Source organism: Carettochelys insculpta, chromosome 28 (assembly GCF_033958435.1).
Source record: "Carettochelys insculpta isolate YL-2023 chromosome 28, ASM3395843v1, whole genome shotgun sequence".
NCBI lineage: Eukaryota > Metazoa > Chordata > Testudines > Carettochelyidae > Carettochelys > Carettochelys insculpta.
The window spans coordinates 6,988,058-7,010,851 of NC_134164.1; the positions used below are offsets into that span (position 1 = coordinate 6,988,058).

Sequence of the window (22,794 nt, forward strand, 5' to 3'; positions counted from 1 at the left end):
CAAGCAGGCCCACCAACAGGGCAGTTGCCTCAGGGACCGGTGTTTCAAAGGACCCTGGACCTCCAGCCACAGCAGCTCTGAAGCAGCTCCTGACTGCCCTTGGCCCCGCCCCTTCTGCCCTTGGCCCAGCCCCTTCTGCCCTTGGCCCTTCCAGAGCTTCCTTTCCCACCTTGTCCTGCGCCCACGATGGCCCTGCAGACAGCAAAGGAGCTGAATGGGCTTCAGCCAACTGTCTTCCCCAGCTTGGCCGCCAGCCAGCAGCTTTGGCCCCAGGCTGGGAAGAAGAGGGCTGGCATATGGTTGCTGGCTTTGGGGGGGTGGTCAATGGAGTGTTGGGGAGGGAAGCCCCTTTTGTCAGAGGCTGTCTACCACCTCGTCACGGCTGTGCTCACTCACCTGTGTTCCATGAGATAGCCACGGCTGGAGGTGGGCTGGGAGGGCCCCCGGGGGCTCAGGAAGCTCCTATCCGGGCGAGGGAAATGTTGAGGTGGTGACTGTATCGGGGTTCCTGGATTTGGGGACTTGAGTCCAACGTGTCCGGTTTGGTCATAGGCACTGGGACAGTCAAACAGATGTTGGAATGTTATGATCTCTGGACTGTGACCCATCCCAGTCACCTGGCAAGAGTGCACCACAGGGACCCAGCAGTGCAGCTGTCCGAGGGAACCTCCCTCCTTATTACCACTCCCCCTCCTCACAGTCAGGGCACTTTGCAGAGGGGGTTCCCTGTAAGCTGAGCGCTTGGGCAGCCGACCAGGAGAAATTCAGATGCTGCCCAGCTGAGCAGCAGAGCGCTCACCGTGTCCACAGCCAGTAGAATGTGTTTCCATTGGTGGTGGCCATCCGCTCATGCCTCAGTGCACATAACAAAATTTATTCCACTCATGAATGGGAAAAATTAGAGGGAACCTGGGTTGGGAGGGCCACGCATGGGTGATGAAGGGCCGACAGGGCAAATACAAAGATGTAGAGGAACGGTGGAGAGGTCAGCACAAGGAAAGGAAGGGAGGGATGAGGGTGGATTAGAAAGATATCTGGCCAGCAAGAAGAGGGGAACTCTTCTAAGCATCCTGGGGCAGAGCAGATCCTAACGAGGAGATGCAGGTGTTTTGCAGGGATGGAGGACAGGGCTACGGCAAAGCAGTACCAAGGAGGGAAGGGATAGCTCAGTGGCTTGTGCATGGGCCTGCTAAACACACGGTGGTGAGCTCAACCCTTGAGGGGCACGTTTAGGGACCTGGGTCAAAATCCATTTTTTAAAAAAAAGGATGGTGCTTGGTCCTGCCAAGAGGGCAGGCAACTGGACTCAGTGACTCCTGTGGTCCCTTCCAGCTCTACGAGATGTATAGGGGGAAGGTTTTATTTGACCAAATAAATTTGCCGGCACTGGTTGTCAAGGCCAGGGGTGGCCAACCAGTTAGAGATTAAGAGCCAAAATAGCTGTGGCCAGAGTACAGACAGTACTCTGTTATACACATTATATATTAATTTTTATACGCCTATCTATATAAAAATAAATACAGATAGACGTAGATATATAAAAATAAATATACAATACGTGGCTCAATGCCCTCCCCCTCCCCCAGAACCAGGCACCCCCTGCCCACCACTCTAACCCAGTCCCCCTCTCTTGCCCTCCCCCGAGCCAGGCACCCTCCAACCCCCTGCCTCCTTACTCTAACTCAGGGCCTGGGACACACCAGAGCTGCTTGCCTCCATGTGCTGGGGATCATGCACAGAGCAGCCGTGAGCAGTCCCAGTGCGGCTCTGAGCAGGAGCCTTATTTCATTGCTCAAAGAGCCGCACGTGGCTTGAGGGTGGCAGATTGGCCATGCCTGGTCTAGGGAGTGAACCCTCCTGCAGAATATTTGAGGGTACCACCAGACTGCCAGGCATGCAGCATTGAATGGGAAGTAACCCATCCACCCGTTCACACTCGTGTATCAGCAGAGACCCAGCAATCTCGCAGGACAAAACTCAGTCACACTTACTGAGTTACCCTCCCCTCCCCTCTGCAAGCCAGAGGCATTACCTGGCATAAAGGCATTGCTCCCCATTGCGGTACCGGAATGGCTGCTTCTGGCTGCAGGACAGTGCTGGGTCCGAACAGGGACTGTGTGGCTCCTTCTTAACTTTTGCCGGCGGGCTGTGAAAAGCTACTGAGAGAGAGAAACAAACTGTCAAGTCACAACTCCTCCTGAGCTTGGACAGACACTAGGCAGAGAAACTAACGCACCTGAGAGGCACCTGCGCACGGCCTGACCACCTCACCTGGCTCGAGGCGCTGCAGAGTAACAAGACGTGCAACTTTTCTTTAGAATGTCCCAAATTTTGTCCCAAATGCCCCTCCCTACTCCTTTGTTTGCACAAGCTGCTGTCTGATATTGAATTAGGTTCATAGTGCACCCTGACCCTTAAAGACGCAAATCTGGGGAAGGGATTATCTACGCTTTTAAGGTGTTTCTACACATCAAAGTTATTTCAGACTAATGGTCACTGTTTTGAAATAACTTTGTGAGCGTCTATGCAGCAAAACCACTGTTTTGAAATAATTTCAAAAGAGCAGATGGCTTATTTCGAGTTCTATAAACCTCATTCTATGAGGAATAGTGCATATTCTGGAATAGCTATTTCGGAATGGGGCTATGCTGACAGGCAATGGTGCTATTTCAAAATAAGATAGTCTAGAAGAGGTTATGCTGAAATAAAGCTGCTGTGTAGACACAGTATTTTGGATTAAAGCACTGCTTCCTGGGTCTCTAATTCAAAATAGGCTCCCATGTGTGTGGACACACTATTTCAGAATAAGTTTTGCTTATTTTTGGACTTCAGTGTGGTGTGGACACATTATTCTTGAATAGCTTCTTTTGGAATAACAACTCTGGAATAAGCTAATCGGAATAATTCTGTAGTGTAGACATGCCCTGAAAGTCCAGGGCATGCTGTGAAGAGGGAGGGTAGGTATATAACAAAGCAGTTCAATACTTGGTGGGGACAGTCAACCCAGTGTGTGGGAGTCTATTTTGTGTCGTAACCCTAATGGTAACACTCATATTCTGCTTTGCAACACCTAAACCCTAAGATCTGGCTTTGCCTCCTGCCAACCACCCTCTCAAGTTCACTTGGGTGCTCACAGCATTTTAGGAATAACACCACCCTATTGTTAAAACAAAAAAGCAGTCAAGTAGCACTTTAAAGACTAACCAAATAATTTATTAGGTGAGCTTTTGTGGGACAGACCCACTTCTTCAGACCATAGTTATTCAGGTTATTCACAGAATTATGGGCATATTCTCATGTTCCTCTACTAACATGATATATGCCATCATGTGCCAACAATGCCCAGATCCTTTGTGTATTGGACAGACTTCAAACTCTCTCAGACAAAGAGTTAATGGGCACAAAACAGACATGAAAACATTCCTGATCCACAAACCAGTTAGTCTACATTTTAATGGAGTGGGCCATTCTGTTAATGACTTAAGAGTTTGCATCTTAAAGAATTCTCAGTCTGCTTTAGAAAGAGAAGCTGCTGAACTCTCTTTCATATTCAAATTCGACACATTAACACATGGTTTGAATCAGGATGGGAATTTTCTGGGGCATAAAAGGGGCTCTTTGGCATACTTGGCTTAATCTAATTCTTGACTTCCCCTCCCCCCCCACCCCTCTGCTCTCTGATTTGCTCACCTTGATAATTATTTTTCTGATTTGTCAACTTTGATTATTGTTTTGGGTTCTCTATGCCTTAAATATTGAGTCTGTTCTGGTCTGGCTGTGGTCTGAAGAAGTGGGTCTGTCCCACGAAAGCTCACCTAATAAACTATTTTATTAGTCTTTAAAGTGCTATTTGACTGCTTTTTTGTTTCGATAGTATAGAGACTAGCACGGCTCCCTCTCTGTTACCACTCTATTGTTAGTGTACCACACTGTACTGGCACCGTCTCGTGATGTAAACTTCATGATAAGCTAGTTTGTCCTGTAGGACAAACAATTTAAGACGGTTACCATAGAAACAGCAACACCGGCTGCTGAAGGATGTCCACGGGGAAATATTATTACTCTTACTGAGCCATCTTCACTGCTTAGCGCTACAGTGATGCAAAGGAAAAAAAGACTAATATTTGCAAGAGCTTCTTAGTGTCTTAGGAGGCTAAATGCCATGTCCAAGTGACTTAGAGCAGACCAGCGTTTTGCAACCTTTTTTAATAAAGTACCACTTTTTAAAAAAAATTATAAAGTACCCCAGACTTCTCTTGCTTACCTCTAAGGGTACATGTACCATCCATTGAGAAATATGCTCCTGAGGTAATCTGAGGTCTTGAAACAAGTGCCATTCAACCTTTCCAGATTACCATATCCTTTGCAGGAGTCAGATTTGTTTTGCATCCCACCAAGTTGCACCTGACTTAAAAACAACTTGCAAAAACCTGCAAAAATATCCCACAAGACCACGACTGACAATTTGCTGACTTTCTATTATCTTATTACCAAACAAATGAATAGGAATAGAAATATGTACTGACATTGCAGCGTAAGGCATAGGAAGAAGGAGAAACAAGTCGTTGTCTGAATGAACTTTTAGATTGCACTCACGTGACTAGTGTTTTTTTTTTTTTAATGTAGACTGTTGTAAAACTAGGCAAATATCGAGCACCCCCTGGAGGACCTCGGTGTATCCCCAAGGGTACACCTACCCCTGGCTGAGGACAGTGAAGCATCTAAATACCACTCACTTGCAATGTGAGTTCAGCTTCTAAGGCACTTAGGGGCTCTTGAAAATTTTATCCAAGGCCTCTGGCCAAAGGTTGGTACGGGCAGCATTACACAGGACCCTGGGACTCAGAGGTCAAAGCTTCCCATGCAAAAGTGTTTCCATTTTTAATTTGGAGGGTCAAAGCCCCTTCCCAAGAAGCAGTATCAGCAAGATGCCCCTTTGTCACACTGACAATTTCAGGCTGTCCTCCGAGAGCCACCTAAGTGTAACCACACCATTCCCCCCCACAGCATCAGGGGACAGCCTGTGTGACGTTTCAGAGTGTGGGGTGACAGGACATGCGATGCTTAGGGGTGTTCATGAGCAGCCACTGAACTAGGGCACTGGAGGAGTTCAGAGGAGGAACCTTTGGCTGCGAAGAAGGAGGTAACCCCCCAGCTTCCCCAGCCCCCTTATTTTTCATTGTCTACTTAAAACAAAGCACTGTGCCAGACTGCAGCTATCTAGAGAAAGGCCCAACAGAATCATGTACATAGCAACTATAAGAGAGGTAGCCATGTTAGTCTGTATCGTCGAGAACAACAAGAAGTCCTGTGGCACCTTGTAGACTAACAGATCATCTGATGAGGCGGGTCTTTGCCCACAAAAGCTTATGCTCCAAAATATCTGTTAGTCTCTAAGGTGCCACAGGACTTCTTGTTGTTCATGTAAACAGCAGGGGCAACCATCACTCTAGGACAAAGTGGGAGGGGTCCGGCCTCACACCCCCAGAAGGAGGCGGAGACAAGGGTGGATGGGTGGGGCCTAGGACAACAAGTCCTTAAGGCAGCCTGGACTGTGGGCTGGACAGCCCCCAGCCCTAACAGCCACACATAGCAGCACTACTGAAGCACTTCAAAGAGTCTGCAGCACCGGCTGCAGTTTGCCTAGGAAGTGACAGCTCAGTAAAGCGCTGGGTGCTTTGAAGCCACGCAGTCAGTCCCTGTGCATTACACTTTTGGCAGATCTTTAGGAAATGGTCTTCATTCCGAATCCCTGCAGCGAGGGTGCAAAAATCCAGTACAAACCCACAGCCCCACACTGACAATCGCAGCAAGGAAAGCTACGACAGAGCCGGTCAACCACTGCAAGCCAGAATGTTCCCTCGTAACACGCCCTCTCGCTGTTAACCACACACAGCTGGTTTATCCTCTCCCCTCCGTTTTCAGCCCTTGGCTCACGTTAGACCTTTCACCTGCTGGACTGACGAGCCCATTAACAAATCTTTGCTTACCGCAGAATCACAGAACTGGAAGGGACCTTGAGATGTCATCAGATCCAGCGCCCTGCTCTTAAGGCAGCACCAGGCACCATCTAGATCATCCCCGAGAAGTGTTTATCTAACCTGCTCTTAAATATCTCCAATGATGGCAATTCCACCACATCCCCAGGCAATTTATTCCAGTGTTTAACCACACTGACAGTTAGGAGGCGTTTCCTAATGTCCAACCCAAACCTCCCTTGCTGCAGTTTAAGCCCATTGCTCCTTCTCCTGTCCTCAGAGGCCGATGACAACAATTTTTCTCCTTCCTCCTTTTAACACCCTTTTAGGTACTTGAGAACCGCTGTCATGTCCCCACCAGCCTTCTCTTTTCCAAACGACACAAACCCAATTCTTCCAGTCTTCCTAGCTCGTCAGCTAGAATCAAGTCACCCCCTTCACAGTCTCTTTGTTAAACTACAACAAGAAGTCCTGGGGCACCTTATAGACTAACAGATATTGTGGAGCATAAGCTTTCGTGGGCAAAGACCCGCTTCATCAGATGCACAGCAGGGCTGGAATGGCCAGGACTCAGCAGACAGCCAGACGCCTGGGGGAGCTCGCAGGCAGGAGGCTTCAGTGAGGAGCATGAAACAGAGACGAAGCATCTGATGAAGGGCGTCTTTGCCCACGAAAGCTTATGCTCCAAAATACCCGTTAACCTGCCTCTTCAGAAACAACAAGCCCTGTGGCACCTTATAGACTAACTTGGCAACCTCTCCGATACTTGTTAAACTAAGCTCCTTTGTGTCTATCACTGCAAGACAGGTTTCATGTGCTAATTAGGGCTGGAGAGGCTCAGCCGCGTCACGCATAGTCCACCCCTTGGGGACCCGTGTTCCATCCGGTCTAATTTTCAGTGTGCCATCATGTTACCCATCAGTCTCTCTGTGGCTGCGCGCACACGTTGCTGCACCTCCCAACTGCTCAAGAACCTGCCACTCCTGGTTCTGCCAGCACCAACGTGCTAGGTACCCAGTGGGCCGCAGCAGCCTGTGGCTCACTGGGGTTCCACATGTGGCGCACAGAACCCCCGTCTGCCCCGTCCCCTATGACCTCTCCCGCTCTGGGGCACAGGAAATCCACGTTTCCTACTCCTGCCCCTCCCTCCCCGAGCTGGAACAGCCACAAACAGCTGATTTGCAGCATTCCAGCTTCATAAAGACCGTGACCCATCCCCTTTACTTTCAGTACAGCGTGCACTCTGGTCCCTAACGATAACACATTACACGGCCAGCCCTCCTAACCCTGATCCTTTGCATGCTAACTTAAAACACAGAGGCTACGTCTACACGTGAAGCCTACATCGAAGTAGCCTATTTCGATGTGGCGACATCGAAATAGGCTATTTCGATGAATAACGTCTACACGTCCTCCAGGGCCGGCAACGTCGATGTTCAACATCGACGTTGCGCAGCACCACATCGAAATAGGCGCTGCGAGGGAACGTCTACACGCCACAGTAGCACACATCGAAATAAGGGTGCCAGGCACAGCTGCAGACAAGGTCACAGGGCGGACTCAACAGCCAGCTGCTCCCTTAAAGGGCCCCTCCCAGACACACTTGCACTAAACACCACAAGATCCACAGAGCCGACAACGCGTTGCAGACCCTGTGCATGCAGCATAGATCCCCAGCTGCCGCAGCAGCAGCCAGAAGCCCTGGGCTAAGGGCTGCTGCACACGGTGACCATAGAGCCCCGCACGGGCTGGAGAGACAGCGTCTCTCAACCCCCCAGCTGATGGCTGCCATGGAGGACCCCACAATTTCGACGTTGCGGGACGCGGATCGTCTACACAGTCCCTACTTCGACGTTGAACGTCGAAGTAGGGCGCTATTCCGATCCCCTCATGAGGTTAGCGACTTCGACGTCTCGCCGCCTAACGTCGAAGTTAACTTCGAAATAGCGCCCGACGCGTGTAGCCACGACGGGCGCTATTTCGAAGTTAGTGCCGCTACTTCGAAGTAGCATGCACGTGTAGACACAGCTAGAGTGGACTATGCTTAGAAGCGGTTTCAGATCTAGAGGGGCATTTACCCCTGTCAGGGCCACTGACGGGGCAGGCGAAAGGGAGCAGAGCCCATCCTTTCAAGAGGGCCTGGAGCTGGAGCTACCACCACTACTTCGGCAGCAGAGGTTTCTGGAGCTCTTTGAAGCGGCAGAAGAGGTTGGTGACGCTGCCCCACACTGCTCCTGTTTTCAGCCAAATGAGAGCTGCAAGGGCAGCGCCCATGGGCATGGGAAGGGAATTAGGGGTGCAGAGGCTTTGCTGCTGGCCCAATTTGTTGGGTGCTCTCCTGTTGGCCCTGTATGCCTAGGGCTTTGCTCCTGGCCACATGGAGAAGTACTGTGGGTAAGGGGGCTGGATCAGAGCCCCACCCCCTGCTGGCCCCTTTCATACCAGCGCACTGCACTTTCAACTTTCTCCTGCCTGCTAGCAGCTTTGCCCTCTAGCTGTGGACCAGCACAGCCAGCGGCTCTGGCAGGGAGCTCCCCTTTGCTTCCACAGGCTACAGCAGCCAGATCAATAAAGAGCCTGAAGCGGAAAGAGCCCACGAGACCCCAGCAACCACCCAGCAAAGAAGCCAACAATTCTGTCCCATCTCCATCGCGACAGCCCAGTGTTTTGGCCTGACGCGGGTGGGAAGAAGCCCTTCGGAGCTGGCTAGAGTGTAATGAATAACAAACGTGGGCTGCAGTTTACAGGGTCAGGAAGTGGGCTGCGGGTATTGTTACTTCTTATGCATAATTCAATCCAGCAGGGAGCAAAACCTCCTCGCAGGCTCTTTGGCGAAGCATGTCCCAGGTGGAGGGCCACAGGAAGCTGTCTGGACAAGGTAAGAGACTCCTGACTTTGCCTTGAAGTCATCGCTGGACGCAGGACAGAAAGGGCTGCATGGGATAAGCCCCATTTTGGGCATCAAGTGAGAAGGGGGGAAGAAACAGAAGAAGAAGCACAAGGAGCGGAGAGGTTCGCGCGGAGAGATGTGTCCTCTTGTCCCTGCCTTCTGTTCATTCAGTTCACTCCGAGTTAAAAATTCCAGCCACTCCAGCAGCTACCACTTCTCTTCCCAGAGGTTCAGGTGTTTAAAGATCACCCTATTATAATCCCAGGCAAGATTAAGTACTGATCAGTGAAGGCTTTGCTCAGTTTACTTCAGCCCCACCTAACCTTAGGGCTATGGCTATCCTAGAGGGTTTTGTCAACAAAACTTGCAGAGTGTCTACACACAAAATGGGTTTTGTCAATAGTCTGTCGACAAATCTCGACGCTTCCACCAACAGCGTTCTGCCGCTCTGCGATGAGGAGTAGCACCGTGTAGATGCTCCAGGGGATCCTCTGTCAATAGCCAGGGCTTCCAGTTCACCAGCCAGCCCTGTTTGCTGAGCTTCCGGTTGGCTGTTTTGTTGAGAAAGTGGCCAGGCAGTGCAGCCGCTCTCCGTCGACAGAGCGGATCACCCTTTCGAGCCCCTTTTTAGCGTGGACGTGATCTGTCGACAGAAGATATCTTCCGACAGTAACTTCTGTCGACAGATCACTGTCATGTAGACGTAGCCTAACTGGCCACTCAGCTTCATGCCAGGCCCTTTGCCAATAGCACCCAGCTCTCCCTGAGACGATCCACCCCGAGCTCTGCCCAGGGGGATTATTCTGTGCCCTCGGCCCTCCTGCAGCAGCTGGTGAAGGGTGATGTTCTCGCCCTCCACCAAGAAGAAGTCAGAGTTAAATCTGAAATTCCTAAGTGCCCTGAGGTAGGAGAACAATCCCCCAAGACCTGCCGCCCAGGAAGAACAGAAGCGATGCCCCAAGCCCGTCAGGTGAGGTTTACTGCCGACTGTAGTACATCTCTTTAATTTCTGTCGTAGCCAGCAGGACTTCTCTTACCCAGCCACCGTGGCTTTTCCGTGGCACAAGGAGGCAGCTTGGAGCACTCCTAGTGCCTTACTGAGCACCTAGTAGCATTTAAAGGACTAATACCTCCATTTTCATGAGCGGTTGTTGCTGGAAACAATGGCTTGGAAGCATCTCAGCTGTTGATCTCAGCAGCCTACGTCTGGAGCAACGCCATGGTGTTAGTCTGGGGTTGTGCTGTTGTAGCTGAAAGCCGAGTAGGCCCTCGGTATTTCTCTCCTGCTCCGTGAGATGCTGCAGATGTGCTGATCTTCCCATGAATGACCAACTTGGAGGAGAAGTGGGTGGGTGGCCGTACTTGGGTGGGTCTCCCACTTATGGGCTGATTGGCAGAGTGCCCACAGCCACAGAAGAGAGCAGGGCAACTGCTTATAACGAGCAGGAGACGACACTCCTGAGGAAGGGAAGTGCAGGAAGAGGGCAGGCAGGGAGGTTGTGAAAGATCCTCTGAGCAAGGAAGTGCAGGATTCTGCTAGTTTGGGACTGGAAGCCGGAGAGCTGAGAGGGGCTGAGCTCGTAGCAGCCAAAGCCTCAGAGACTTTGCCCTGGGGCCTAGTTCTGGAAAAAGGGCTGGGATTGCCGTGTAAGGACTCAGTACAGGTACCACCACAGGGCCAAGGGCCACGGTAGGTTCTGGGGCAAGCTGGGAGGGGAGATGGAGCTGTGCCCTGGGAGGGGCGGGGCCAAGGATGGAAGGGGCGGGGCCTAGGGCATTCAGCCTTTACCTCTGCCCCAGACCACGGCACTGGCCCCTGAGCTGTGCTGCCACAGCACTTCAAAAGGGCCTGGGTCCTGGAACACCTGCCCCCTTCACTCCCACCGCCTCCATTGGCAGGCCTGATTACCCGTAGCTTGTAAGCTAGTCAGTGTCCCCACTGACGGCAGAAGTCAGGAGCAGGGCACAGCAGAGAGCACTTTCCCTGCAAGAAGGGAGGCCGTGGCTAGTTGCCTTGCCATGGCCTAGTGGAAAACATTGCCTAGATGCTAGAAGTCCCGAGTTTAAATCTTCAGTGTGTGTGGCCCCTGGATGGTAAATAAGAAGATGCCCAAGTTTGGGCCTGGAGGAGGGGATGACTTATCACTCCAGGGTGGTCCAGGCCACACCTGGGCACTACCCCAAACAGCCCATTTGGCAAGAGATGAGCACTGATAGCTAAGCTAGGATGTTCCCCTGCTTCTCCGGGGTTGGCTGTCAGCCCAGAGGAGAGGAGCCTGTGTGCTTTTCCTCACTGCAGACCCCCAGGGAGTCAAATGGTTGGGTAGAAATCAGCACAAACTGCACCCACCCCAGCAGGACAGCTCCCTTTCCTTGGGCTGAGGACATGATCCGACAGCCAAACCCCTGTCCAGCAGCACACCCGTGCACAAACACCTCCTGGCACCGTCCAGTCCCCCTCCTCCCAGGGCCTGCCCCACATCTGGAGCCATTCAGCGCTGGAAGCATGAGATCTGTGCACACAATTCCCTGCCCAGGACGTGCTCTCTCTCTCTATCTCGGGTGCTCCTTCCCCTTCTATGGCCATACCACCCTGAACACCCCGAGCTTGTCTGATCACAGAAGCTAAGCAGGGGTGGGCTTGGATAGCACTTGGATAGGAGGCCGCCTGGGAATACTGGGTGTTGTCACAGCTCAATTTGCTTTACAGTGGCAACAGAAACAGCAGCAGCCGTTGCAAAAATGCTGCTGCCTAGGGAGAGAAACCACCCCCCCGCCCCAGCACACTGAACTCCATTCAAGCCCCACAAAGCAAAGTGCGCTAGGAGCGGTCGACCCTTTCCGGCCCCCGAGAGCTGGAAGCGGCTCTCGCATTACAACTGGCTCATTCATTCGGGAGGAAACATGGGACCAGCCCTCGCCTCGGCTCCGGGTCAGCAGGAGGAAGAAAGAAGTCAGATGACTTAGTGCACACACTGGGCCCGTTCTGCAAAGCCAACTCCCAGCCAGGGTGAGAGGGGACCCACCAGAGAAAATGCTTCAGCCTTTTCTCCAGGAGCAGGCCCAGAAAAGGGGAGGGGAACCCAGGCTCTGGAGCTGATGAGCAGGGTCCTGCCATAGCAGAGACGGGGCCTTAAGCAACCCATCTCCCCCCAGCCCCATTCTCTCTTGTTCTGCCTCACCCTTTCCCCCTCCCCAACAACAGGGCCAGGAGATTACCTGGGACAGGGGGTTGCATGCAGCGGCTGCAGCAACCCCAGTGAGTCATCTCCCGCACCCCACTCAGATCTCCGGAGAGTTTGGTTTCCTTATTGTAGCCAGGCGCTAGCCTGATCCTTGCGTTCATGAAAAGGTCAAAGAACCAGTCGCCAGCATATGTTTGCCCAGGTGTGTGGGAACGTTCCTATCAGCCTCCCTCATTCCAACACAGCGCTACCGTTCGCGACGGAGGGGCTGATACAGTGCAGCTAGTGCATCTCCAGGGAAGCTGGCCGTGTGTAGAGCCCTGGTGCTCACTCCATCCTGGCAGAGCGCTTCCATCCTCCATGCTCTCGGCAGGCCCTGCAAAACAGCCCTGGGAAGGACGACTACTTGCTAGTTGGGGACCAGTGTTCCCTGTAAGCTGGGCACTTGGGTGGCCGCCCAGGAGAGATTCAGGTGCCGCCCAGGGGATTAGCAGAGCGCCCGCAGCCAGAAGCTTGTGTTATACCTGTCTCATAAAACTGGAAGGGACCCTCAGAGTCCAGTCCCCTGCCCTCACAGCAGGACCTTGCACCATCACTGACCGATTTCCTTTAATCTATTTGCCCCACATCCCTAAATGGCCCCTCACCGATTGAGCTCACAGCCCTGGGTTCAGCAGGCCAATACTCAAACCCTATTGGTGGTGCACATCTGCACATGCCTCAGTGCACGCAACAAAATGTATTCCAATCCCAAATGGAAAAAATTAGAGGGAACATTACTGAGGACCCAGACACAAGGTCACACACGTGTCACTGGCAGAGCTGGGAAAAGAACCCAGGGGTTTCTGGCTCTCCTTTCATGCCCTGTCCCTTTCTCTACTCCAGGAGGCCCCAGTGCCGACCCCAGCCTGTGTATGTGGCACAGGGGGATATTTTCAGGGCCTAAATGGATTCTCATCTGAATTAATCTTGCAACAGGGAACAACAGTCAGGCTGGTTGCTCATACTCATACTTCCAGGGGCCTGCAGCAGCTGTCAACCCCACCGTAGGTCCCTTGGCAAACTGAGTGTTGCCCGATGCGACACATGCCCAAGGATGGCCCAGTCTGTAGCGGTAAGATCAGCTGTTATGCAGTGTCTCCCAAGGGTTTGTCTGGGCAGCACCAAGAAGCCTAAACCAGCGCCGGTTATCAAAGTGCTGCAGACGTAGTCACTAGAAGGTTTCCAGCTCCTCAAGGGCTCTCTTACCACACTTCGGCTACGTCTACACGTGAAACCTACATTGAAGTAGGTTATTTCGATGTGGCGACATCGAAATAGACTATTTCGATGAATAACGTCTACACGTCCTCCAGGGCTGGCAACGTCGATGTTCAACATCGACGTTGTGCAGCACCACATCGAAATAGGCGCTGCAAGGGAACATCTACATGCCAAAGTAGCACACATCGAAATAAGGGTGCCAGGCACAGCTGCAGACAGGGTCACAGGGCGGACTCAACAGCAAGTCGCTCCCTTAAAGGGCCCCTCCCAGACACAGTTGCACTAAACACCACAAGATCTACAGAGCCGACAACTGGTTGCAGACCCTGTGCATGCAGCATGGATCCCCAGCTGCAGCAGCAGCAGCCAGAAGCCCTGGGCTAAGGGCTGCTGCACACGGTGACCATAGAGCCCCGCAGGGGCTGGAGAGAGAGCGTCTCTCAACCCCTCAGTTGATGGCCGCCATGGTGGACCCCGCTATTTCGATGTTGCGGGACGCGCAACGACTACACGGTCCCTACTTCGATGTTCAACTTCGAAGTAGGGCACTATTCCCATCCCCTCATGGGGTTAGCGGCTTCGACGTCTCGCCGCCTAACGTCGATGTTAACATCGAAATAGCGCCCGCCACATGTAGCCATGACGGGCGCTATTTCGAAGTTAGTGCCGCTACTTCAAAGTAACGTGCACGTGTAGACACGGCTTTCTAGTGGTAGCCAAAGGCAGGTATGCGCCCACCTCTGGAGAGTCAAAGGAGCAGATGACAGGTGTAACGCAGACCCCAGTTTTGCTCCTGTTCAGATCCTACTTTCGCTTTGGCAATAAGAACCCAACAGAAAATAACTGACTAATGACTCAAGAGGGATTTCTCCCCCCATTTCTTATCTCCCCTGTTCTCCCCTTCCTGCAGGGAGAATATCTCCATCCATGCCCCATGCCTTCTGCTTGGTGGCAGTAGGTGAAGGTTCTGTCTTTGCAGCTCATCTAATGATGCTCCTTCGCTGGCCAGAATCACCTAATTCACCACCACCTGCATCTGCCACCTTTGTGTTAGGGGAATGTACCAAATGCCTGTGACTGGGCTTGGGTAAGGGTATTTTTGTCTTGGGCACAAGGGGCTAGGTGGTCCCTATCCCTCTGCATTGGGTGGTGCAGGCAGGAGCTAATGCCTTTGCTTTGACACCCCATTTGGCACAGTGATCTCATCACAGACACATTGGGTTGGTTTAAACATAGAATCATAGACTATTAGAACTGGAAGGGACCTCAAGAGGTCATCAAGTCCAGTCTCCTGCTCTCATGGCAGGACCAAGCACCATCTATATCAGCCCTGTTAGATATTTATCTAACCTGCTCTTAAATATCCCCAATGATGGAGATTCTGTAACCACCCTATGCAATTTATTCCAGTGTTTAACCACCCTGACAGCTGGGAAATGTTTCCTAATGTCCAACCTAAACCTCACTTGCTGCAGTTTAAGCCCATTACTCCTTGGCCTATCCTCAGAGGCCAATGAGAATAATTTCTCTCCCTCCCTTCTCTAACACACTTTTAGTTACTTGAAAGCTACTATCATGTTCCCCCTCAGTCTTCTGTTTTCCAAGCTAAACAAACCCAACTCTTTTAATCTTCTCTCACCGGTCCCATTTTCTAGACCTTAAATCATTTTTGTTGCTCTTCTCTGGACCTCCTCCAATTTCTGCGCATCTTTCCTAAAATGTGGGGCCCAGAACTGAACCCAGTACTCCATTTGAGGCCTAATCAGTGCACAATACTTCTTGTGTCTTGCTTATGACACCCCCTATTAATACAACCCAGAAGGATGTTTGCTTTTATTGCAACCGTGTTACACTGTTGACTCATACTCAGCTTGTGGTCCACTACCACACCTAGATCCCTTCCTGCAGGACTCCTTCCTTGGGAGTCCGTTCCCATTTTGTATGTAAAACTGATTGTTCCTGCCTAAGTGCAGTACTTTGAATATCCTGACCTTTCCCAATACACATATTCCCATGGTACTTACAGTTTTCTGAATGAAAGTCAGGCACAAACTGCTCATCGCTGTCTGGAACCTGAGCTGCAGAAGGGGAAAAAGAGAGAGATGGTGAGAATTAGATTTGGTACTTGCTAAGGTGTAATAAACAGGCAGGTAGAAGTGAGTCTATCGGTGCCAGAGCAGAGCTTTTGTCTGGGACCCAGGGCTGGTTTCTCTTAGGGATTACAAGCATTTTGATGCAATTCTTCTCCCTGCAGAGTCACCACTGCCAGGGCAGCTCTACACTGCACAGTTAGGTTGACTCAAACTAAACAGACGTACAGCTGCCACAGTCATTAAGTCGGTTGGGTGTGTCCACACCAGGCTCATTTTGTCCATGCACCGCATCCTCGTGAGCAGTGCTTGCACGGAGCAGTGCATCATGGTAGCTAGTCCATAATGCAACTAGCCTCAGTGGCTTTTGGGAAGAGCTTGCAATGCCTCGTGGGTAGGGCTCTACCACATTTACCATCCATGTTGGTCAGTTTCACAATCATAGGATTTTAAAAATGGTAAATTTCATCATTTCAGATATGTAAAGCTGACAGGTCACTGCGTTGTAATGGTAGGGTTCTGACCCAAAAAGGAGTTGCGTGGGGGGCGTTTGCAGGACGGCTGTCCTTACCTCTGCACTGCTGTTGGTAGTGGTGCTGCCTTCTGAGCTGGGCAGCTGGAGAGCAGCCGCTGCTGGCCAGGAATCCAGCTCTGAAGGCAGAGCTAGTGCCAGCAGCAGCACAGGACAGATGATGTGGGATGCTGTTGCCACTCTTATTTCTGCACTGCTGCCTGCAGAGCTGGGCCATTAGTCAGGACCTGCCACTCTCTGGAAGCCCAGCTCTGAAAACAGCAGTACAGAAGTAAGTGTAACCCACACACCTAGGTGTGCTTCTCTGTCCCATGGGGTGGTACCTAGACCATTTACCTAGAGAAAGAATGAGTCTCCTCTACAGCCTGAGCTGGGATCCATCTGGCTTTTAGCTCAAACTGTAGAGCAGGGGTCAGCAACCTCTGGCACAAATAAGAAGAGTGACACGTGAGCCAATTTTCATTGGCACATGAGGCAGGCGCTCAGCCCTGGCCTGCCTCCCACCATGCAGTCGGGAGCTTGATGAAAGCCTGTGGATTAGCCACAGATGAGCTAATGCTACCAACCACCACCACCACCTACGTGGGAAAGCTCCACCTCTTAATTTATTTATTAATGAAGCTGTTGTAAGTCGGACTATCGGTGACTTTAAAAAGGATCACCAGCAGAGGTCACAAGGCCACATTTCAGCCCTCCACTTCGGAAAGGTTGCTCACCCCTGCTCTAGAGGCTCCTGCATTAAGATCCAGAGGTCCCACATTCAAGTCTGCCTGTGGATGGTTACATAAGGACACTGCTACTGGTCAGCATCAAGGAGGAGTTCAATACCAGGCTGAGCAAGTGCAGCATGGGGGTGGAATGTGCCTTTGGGTCACTGGAGCAGTTTGCTTCCTAGGTTAGACATCACTGGAAGCAGCATCTCCACAGTTATCACAGCCTGCTGGGAGCTCCATAATATTGGTGAGCCAAGGGAGAAACATTCTGCAGGGGTGGCTGCATGGTTGGCAGCCAGCCACAGGGCCAATGAGATGAGTTGAGCAGGGAGCTCTGCATCTCCAGGAGGCTTTGGAAGCCCAGGTTAGTAATGAGAACGGCTTATTTTCATTGTGCTTTTCCATACCGTCCCCTCCATTGCACCTGCTTCCCTGCACCTCCCCTCCCTGCCCTCAGAGCCTCCTGCTTGGAATAAAGAAAGAATATTGCATGCTCAACACACTGATTTTTACCGCACAAACATAAAGCAACTGAAAACCCAAGGAAATAATATAACTGGGAGCAAACGGTGGGATACAAGTGGGGCGGCTGTTCATTCCTTCTCGTTTTATCCATCCATGGGTGGAATAAATTTTGCTACGTGCCCCAAGGCATGTGTGGATGTGCACCACCAGAAGAAACACAGGCTGCCAGCTCCAGGCACTCTGCTAATCATCTGGGTGGCACCCGAATCTCTCCTGGGCGGCTGCCCAAGAGCTCAGCTTACAACGAACCCTGGTGTTGAGTGGAAGGGACACTGTAACCCCCACAGGGGCCCTTTTGGGAAAGGGATGGGGACAGGGCAGTGCTCATGAGCTGTTCTGCAAAGGCTGCAGAGGGAGTCTAGCTTCCAACTCTTTTTCTTGGAGCCCACCTAGACACCTCAACACTGTGGGAGCTGAGAGATTGCCGGACCCCTGGGCAATGTGTGTGTGTGGGGGGGGGTGGCTCTGCAGTCCTGGAATGGGAGGGGCCTCAGACAGAAGGGGAGGGGCTGGAGCAGCCAGTCCGCAGCACCACCCAGGGCACACTGTGTCCTCTTACCCTCCCAGCCCAGCTGTGCACCACGCCAGCAGCAATTTAAAGGATCTGGGGGTCCGGCCACCCACCGCTCCTGCATTAGTTTGGTGGCAGCTGGGAGGAGCCCTGGGACCTTTTGAATCATCAGAGCCAGGGGCGACTGCCCCCTTTGCTGTTCAGTCCTCCCCCCTGCCGGCAGGCCCGCCTCAACATGCCTGACTGGTTCCTCCTAATCCACAGCACTCCATCTCATGGGACCTGCTCCTGCTCCTGGGCTGCTCTTCAAGCCCATGTCCAGTTTTTCAGACAACAAACCCCTCCAGGCTCTGTGGCCCCGGAGGTGTTCATTATCTCGCTGCACGCGTCATCACATGCTCTCTTTTTCCATGTTCTCATCTGCCAATGCCTCTCTCCCAGGGGGGAGGCCACACTGAAGGCCTGGCCGCTGAAAGGCCTGCAGAGCCCCAGGTGACCACTGGCAGGGCCTCCCCTGCGTCGGGCACAAGAGGGCTCTTTAAAAATCCTGCTCCTTAATACACTCAGGTGCGAGCCAGAGCATAACTAGGATGCTCAGGTAGTCGAAGAATCTATTTGCTATGCAGACTAGATAGGTTGGGGGGCTCACAGGGGGTCGCGCACCCCTACCGTTGTCCCCACCCCCACACTCACCATCACTACTGTACTGCTCCCCAGGAAGAGGTGGGAAGGATGGAGCAGGGCGAGGATGGGGCTGACAAGGGCGGGGCATGAGTCTTCTCCACTGCTATGGTGAGCACAGCCAGCGCTATGAGTGACGGGCCTTATGCTACAGTGTGGGAAACCTGTGTTGAGAGCAACATGGATGATGCTTTGAGACCAGGGACCAGGAATCAGCCTCCCAAAGGGGGTCTTTGTCTGAGGCCATTCTGGAGGGTGTGAAAGAGGAATGCTGCCTTGAGAGAACACCTTCCCTTCCCTCAAAGCTGCAGGTAGCGGTGGCTCTAGACGAGGGGTCGGCCACCATCCCAAGGTTGACCAAAACGTGACCTTCTGGCCACAATGTGCAGTTCGAGTGCCAGTGATACTTTTTAAAGTCACGAATAGTCCTACTTACAACAGCTTCATTCAGAGATAAACGAAGAGGCTGAGCTTTATCACATAGGTGGTGGTGGTTGGTAGCATTAGCTGGTCTTTTGTTAGTCCACAGGCTTTGAGCAAGCTCCCAGCTGCATGGGAGAGGAGGGGTTGGGCTGAGCTCCGGCCTCACGTGCCTAAGAAAATTGGCTCGCGTGCCACCCGTGCTGGGTTTTGTTGGCACCCGTGCCGGGTTTTGTTGGCACCCGTGCCGGGTTTTGTTGGCCCCTGGTCTAGACTAACAGATTCTGAGTTCCCTTCCCCAAAACCACTGGCATGTCAGGGAAATCACCGTCAAAGTACCTGGAAACCACCCTGGGTTACACATGCTCAGATGTTTGTGGTTCAAGTGCTTGTACTGAAAACTTTCCCCTCATCTCCCTGAGGTGACCCTATGTGACATATGTCTCCTAAGGGTGACAGCAGCAGCAAGGGAGCAGCTGCTGCTGTGTCTGGGTACAGACCTGTTCTTAGGCTGCATACCACAGTGATGCCAGCAGAGTTAATACTGGAGAGACATGGGAAAGTGCCCTCCTGCAGTGGAAGAAACAAGACAACCCTCCTTGGAAACCTTCTGCAAGAGACTGCAGAGGACCTCCATGGAAGTGTCCTGAAGGTCTCCAAGGAGGGTTCCCAGACTATCCCTGTGCACACACACAGGCTTTTCTGAGGGCCACCTTCTGCCTAGCTTGAGTGGCCACCATGAAGCAGATAAGCACCTCAATTTTTCTTCATATGTAAAAAATAGGAAGAAAGCATGTAACCCCTAACGTGGAATTGGAACTGCACACTCATGAGAGGTGCCTTCCCCAGCCACCATGCTGTCCTGTGACTGGCTGGGCTCTGGGATTAAAATAGCTCCTGGGTCTCAGGGAGAATGGCTCCCCTGCTTGCCTGGCCCAGGCCTCAGCCTTCTGGCAGGGGTCCCTGCTGTGTTTGGGGGTGGTGGTGGAGTCGCTGCTGCGAATGGCAGGCAGCTCATTGTAGAAGCAGCACATCAGTGGGGCAGAACCAGGAGGGTGGTTCGCCTCCCTTATTTTCTAGTACGTCCTTGTTCTTGGATTATCACACATGGAACTGTAGCAAGTCCCGGCTGGAGCTCTTCTCCCCCAAGCCTCGCATAATCTTTTCCTAGGTGTCTACGTTCTTGTGGCTGGACAGGAGCTGTGCCTGCACACACTTTTCTCTCCACTGACCAAGGAGAGCACGTGCCTCCTGTGAAATCCAGGCTGGAGCACATTTGGGTCACTGAGTTGCTGTGGTCAGCTGGGCTGGCGAGCTCGCCATGCTGATCAAACAGGAAATGAGAATTCAAAAGTTCCCAGGGAATGGGTTCTTCCCTTTGTATGGGGCTGCTGTGCAGACAGGCTGAAATGCTCTCCACAGCGGTCACAGCAGAGCATTGTGGGATAGCTTCTGGAGGTCATTTCAGTCGACTTACATAATGCTTGCATCTACACTGCCTCTCTGGGTATGTCTGCATGTTATGGGAAGATCAACCCACTGGTGGTTATCTGCTGGGATTCAATTTAGCATGCCTAGCGGGGATGTGCTAAATTGAACAGTCATGCCACCGTTGACCCCAGTAGACCTGGCAGTCACAAGGAGTAAGGGAAATCAACAGGAGAGGTTCTCCCATCGATCTCCTGGCAGTCAAGAGGAGTAAAGGACGGTGGCAAAAATCAATTTTAGATACGTCGACTCCAGCTACGCAATTCTCATAGCTAGATTTGCATATGTAAAATCAATTTTACTTCTTAATGTAGACATGGCCTCTGTAGACTTATCAACATTGAAGTAACTGCTACATCTCCCATGGAGGTGAAGCAATTAAGTTGACATTACAGGTGAGTGAGGTCAGTAGAAGTGGACTGGTAGTGCAGGCACACACATTATTAGGTGTACATAAGGTGGGTTCCATTGTCCTAAGTTTGCCATGCTGGCCAGGCCTCCGTTACTTTTCCTTTTTTCATGGAAGTCAAGAGGATTACTTAAGTGCGTTTGCTCAATTTAACTTGAGCTCATTTTTCCTCACAAACACAATACTCATGCAAGTAGCTGCTGACTGATACACTCAGGCTGGGAAAGATATGCCAAAGTCCCAGAAGCTAGAAACATCTATGTCTACACATAAGAACATAACACTGGCCACCTAGGTTTAGACCAAAGGTTCACCTAGCCCAGTGTTTCTCAGCCAGGGGTACGTGTACCCTTGAGGGTACACCAAGGTCTTTCAGGAGGTACATCAACTCATCTAGCTAATTGCCTCCATAAAAAAACACTAGTAAAGTCAATACAGTATAAAAGTTCATTCAGGCAATGAGCTATTTCTACTGCTTTGTGCGCCTTATGAGGAAAAGTGAATACAATATTTCTATTCCAATTCAATGATTTGGTAATAAGATGGGAGAAAGTCGCAAGTTCTCAGTAGTCACCTGCTGTGATATTTTTGCACATTTCTGTAACTAAGTAGGTTTTAGGTGAGGCATACCTTGGTGGGGTGCAAAACAAATCTGACTCCTGCAAAGGGTACAGTAGCCTGGAAGGGTTGAATGGCACTTGTTTCAAGACCTCAGATTACCTTAGGACCATGTTTCTCCATCATTAGGGCAACACGAGAGAAGTCTGGGGGTAGTTTTACATGTTTTTAAAAGGGGAACTTTATAAAAAAAAGTTGAGAAACACTGATCTAGCTCAGTATCCTGTCTTCCAGCAGTGCCCAATGCCCAGAAGAACGAACAGAACAGGTAATCATCAGATGACCCATCTCCCGTTGCCCATTCGTAGCTTCTGACAAACAGAGGCTAGGGACACTATTCCTGTCCAATCTGGCTAATAGCCATTAATGGACCTGGCTTCCATGAACTTATCTAACTTTTCTGATACATCCTTTGCAAGCAATAGTTCCAGAAGAAGCACACAGGTTGGCACTGGTGGGGAAGGCTGCAGTTTGTAAGTCAAACTTACAAAGTTTGAGAAATTTAGGAGAAAATTCTAGCATATTGGCAGCTTGTCTGCCCTGCCCAAAACCTGACCTCTGGCTTCACAGAGACAACAGTTAACAGCTCACTGCACAGGAGGACTGCACTTCCTGCTGAAGATACTGGAAACAGCACTCTGAGCCTCATCGTAATGACAGCAGCAAGTGTCTCAGTGGTTTCTGAATAATCCAGAGACTGTTGGAATAGCTACAGTCTCTTTCCCCACGGACCATCCCATCTCCTTGGAGCAGGATGAGCAATTAAATGTTTAACACCATTGGCAACTCAATAGTTATAACAAGGCTTTAGGAATGAAGACCTCATCAAACCACCTTGCTTGTCTGCAGGGATGGAAAGAAAACAGGCAGGCAGTTTACACTCTGATTTCTCTCCACAGCCCAGAGGCCTAGATTTATTATTTTTAAATGAAAGCTTAGACTTTGGAGAAAGCTACAGAACCTCAGATTCCCAAAGCTTCCACTCCACAGCCAATAGAACAAGTGCAGTATCTCTCCAGGGAGGACTCTTTGCCTCCTTCTGCTAAGACCTCTATGAGCCCCTTTAGAGTGTAGGCTTGTAAGCCTTCATGAGCGGAGGCACCAGAAGATGAGGAGATGGGAATTCATGTATGCCCTCTCCACACTGCAGTGCCTCACTGTGATTCTGTGCCTGGGGAGATGTGTAGGTACCAAAGCAGGTTGCAAGTATCATAGAATCCTAGGGTTGGAAGAGACGTCAGGAGGTCGTCAAGTCCAATGCCCTGCTCAAAGCAGGACCAACCCCAACTAAACCATCCCATCCAGGGGCTTAAAGACCTCTAGGGATGGAGATTCCACCACCTCTCTAGGTAACACATTCCAGTCCTTCACCAGCCTCCTAGTGAAATAGTTTTTCCTAATATCCAACCTCGACCTCTTCCACTGCAACTTGAGACCACTACTTCTTGTTCTGCCATGTGTCACCACTGAAAACAGTCTCTCTCCATCCTC

At 51.3% G+C, this 22,794-nt stretch overlaps 1 protein-coding gene across 2 annotated transcripts in view; it reads right to left on the reverse strand.

Annotated features, from left to right (window-relative positions):
* ETV4 (ETS variant transcription factor 4) overlaps positions 1-22,794 on the reverse strand; it is a 60,827-nt gene that overhangs the window by 18,081 nt on the left and 19,952 nt on the right. For both annotated transcript variants that reach the window (XM_074979196.1, XM_074979197.1), the window contains 3 exons: positions 15,341-15,394; positions 2,033-2,159; positions 397-555 (listed from right to left, as the gene is read on the reverse strand). In XM_074979196.1, coding sequence (XP_074835297.1) covers positions 397-555; positions 2,033-2,159; positions 15,341-15,394 — 340 coding nt within the window. The remainder of the gene's footprint in view (positions 1-396; positions 556-2,032; positions 2,160-15,340; positions 15,395-22,794) is intronic.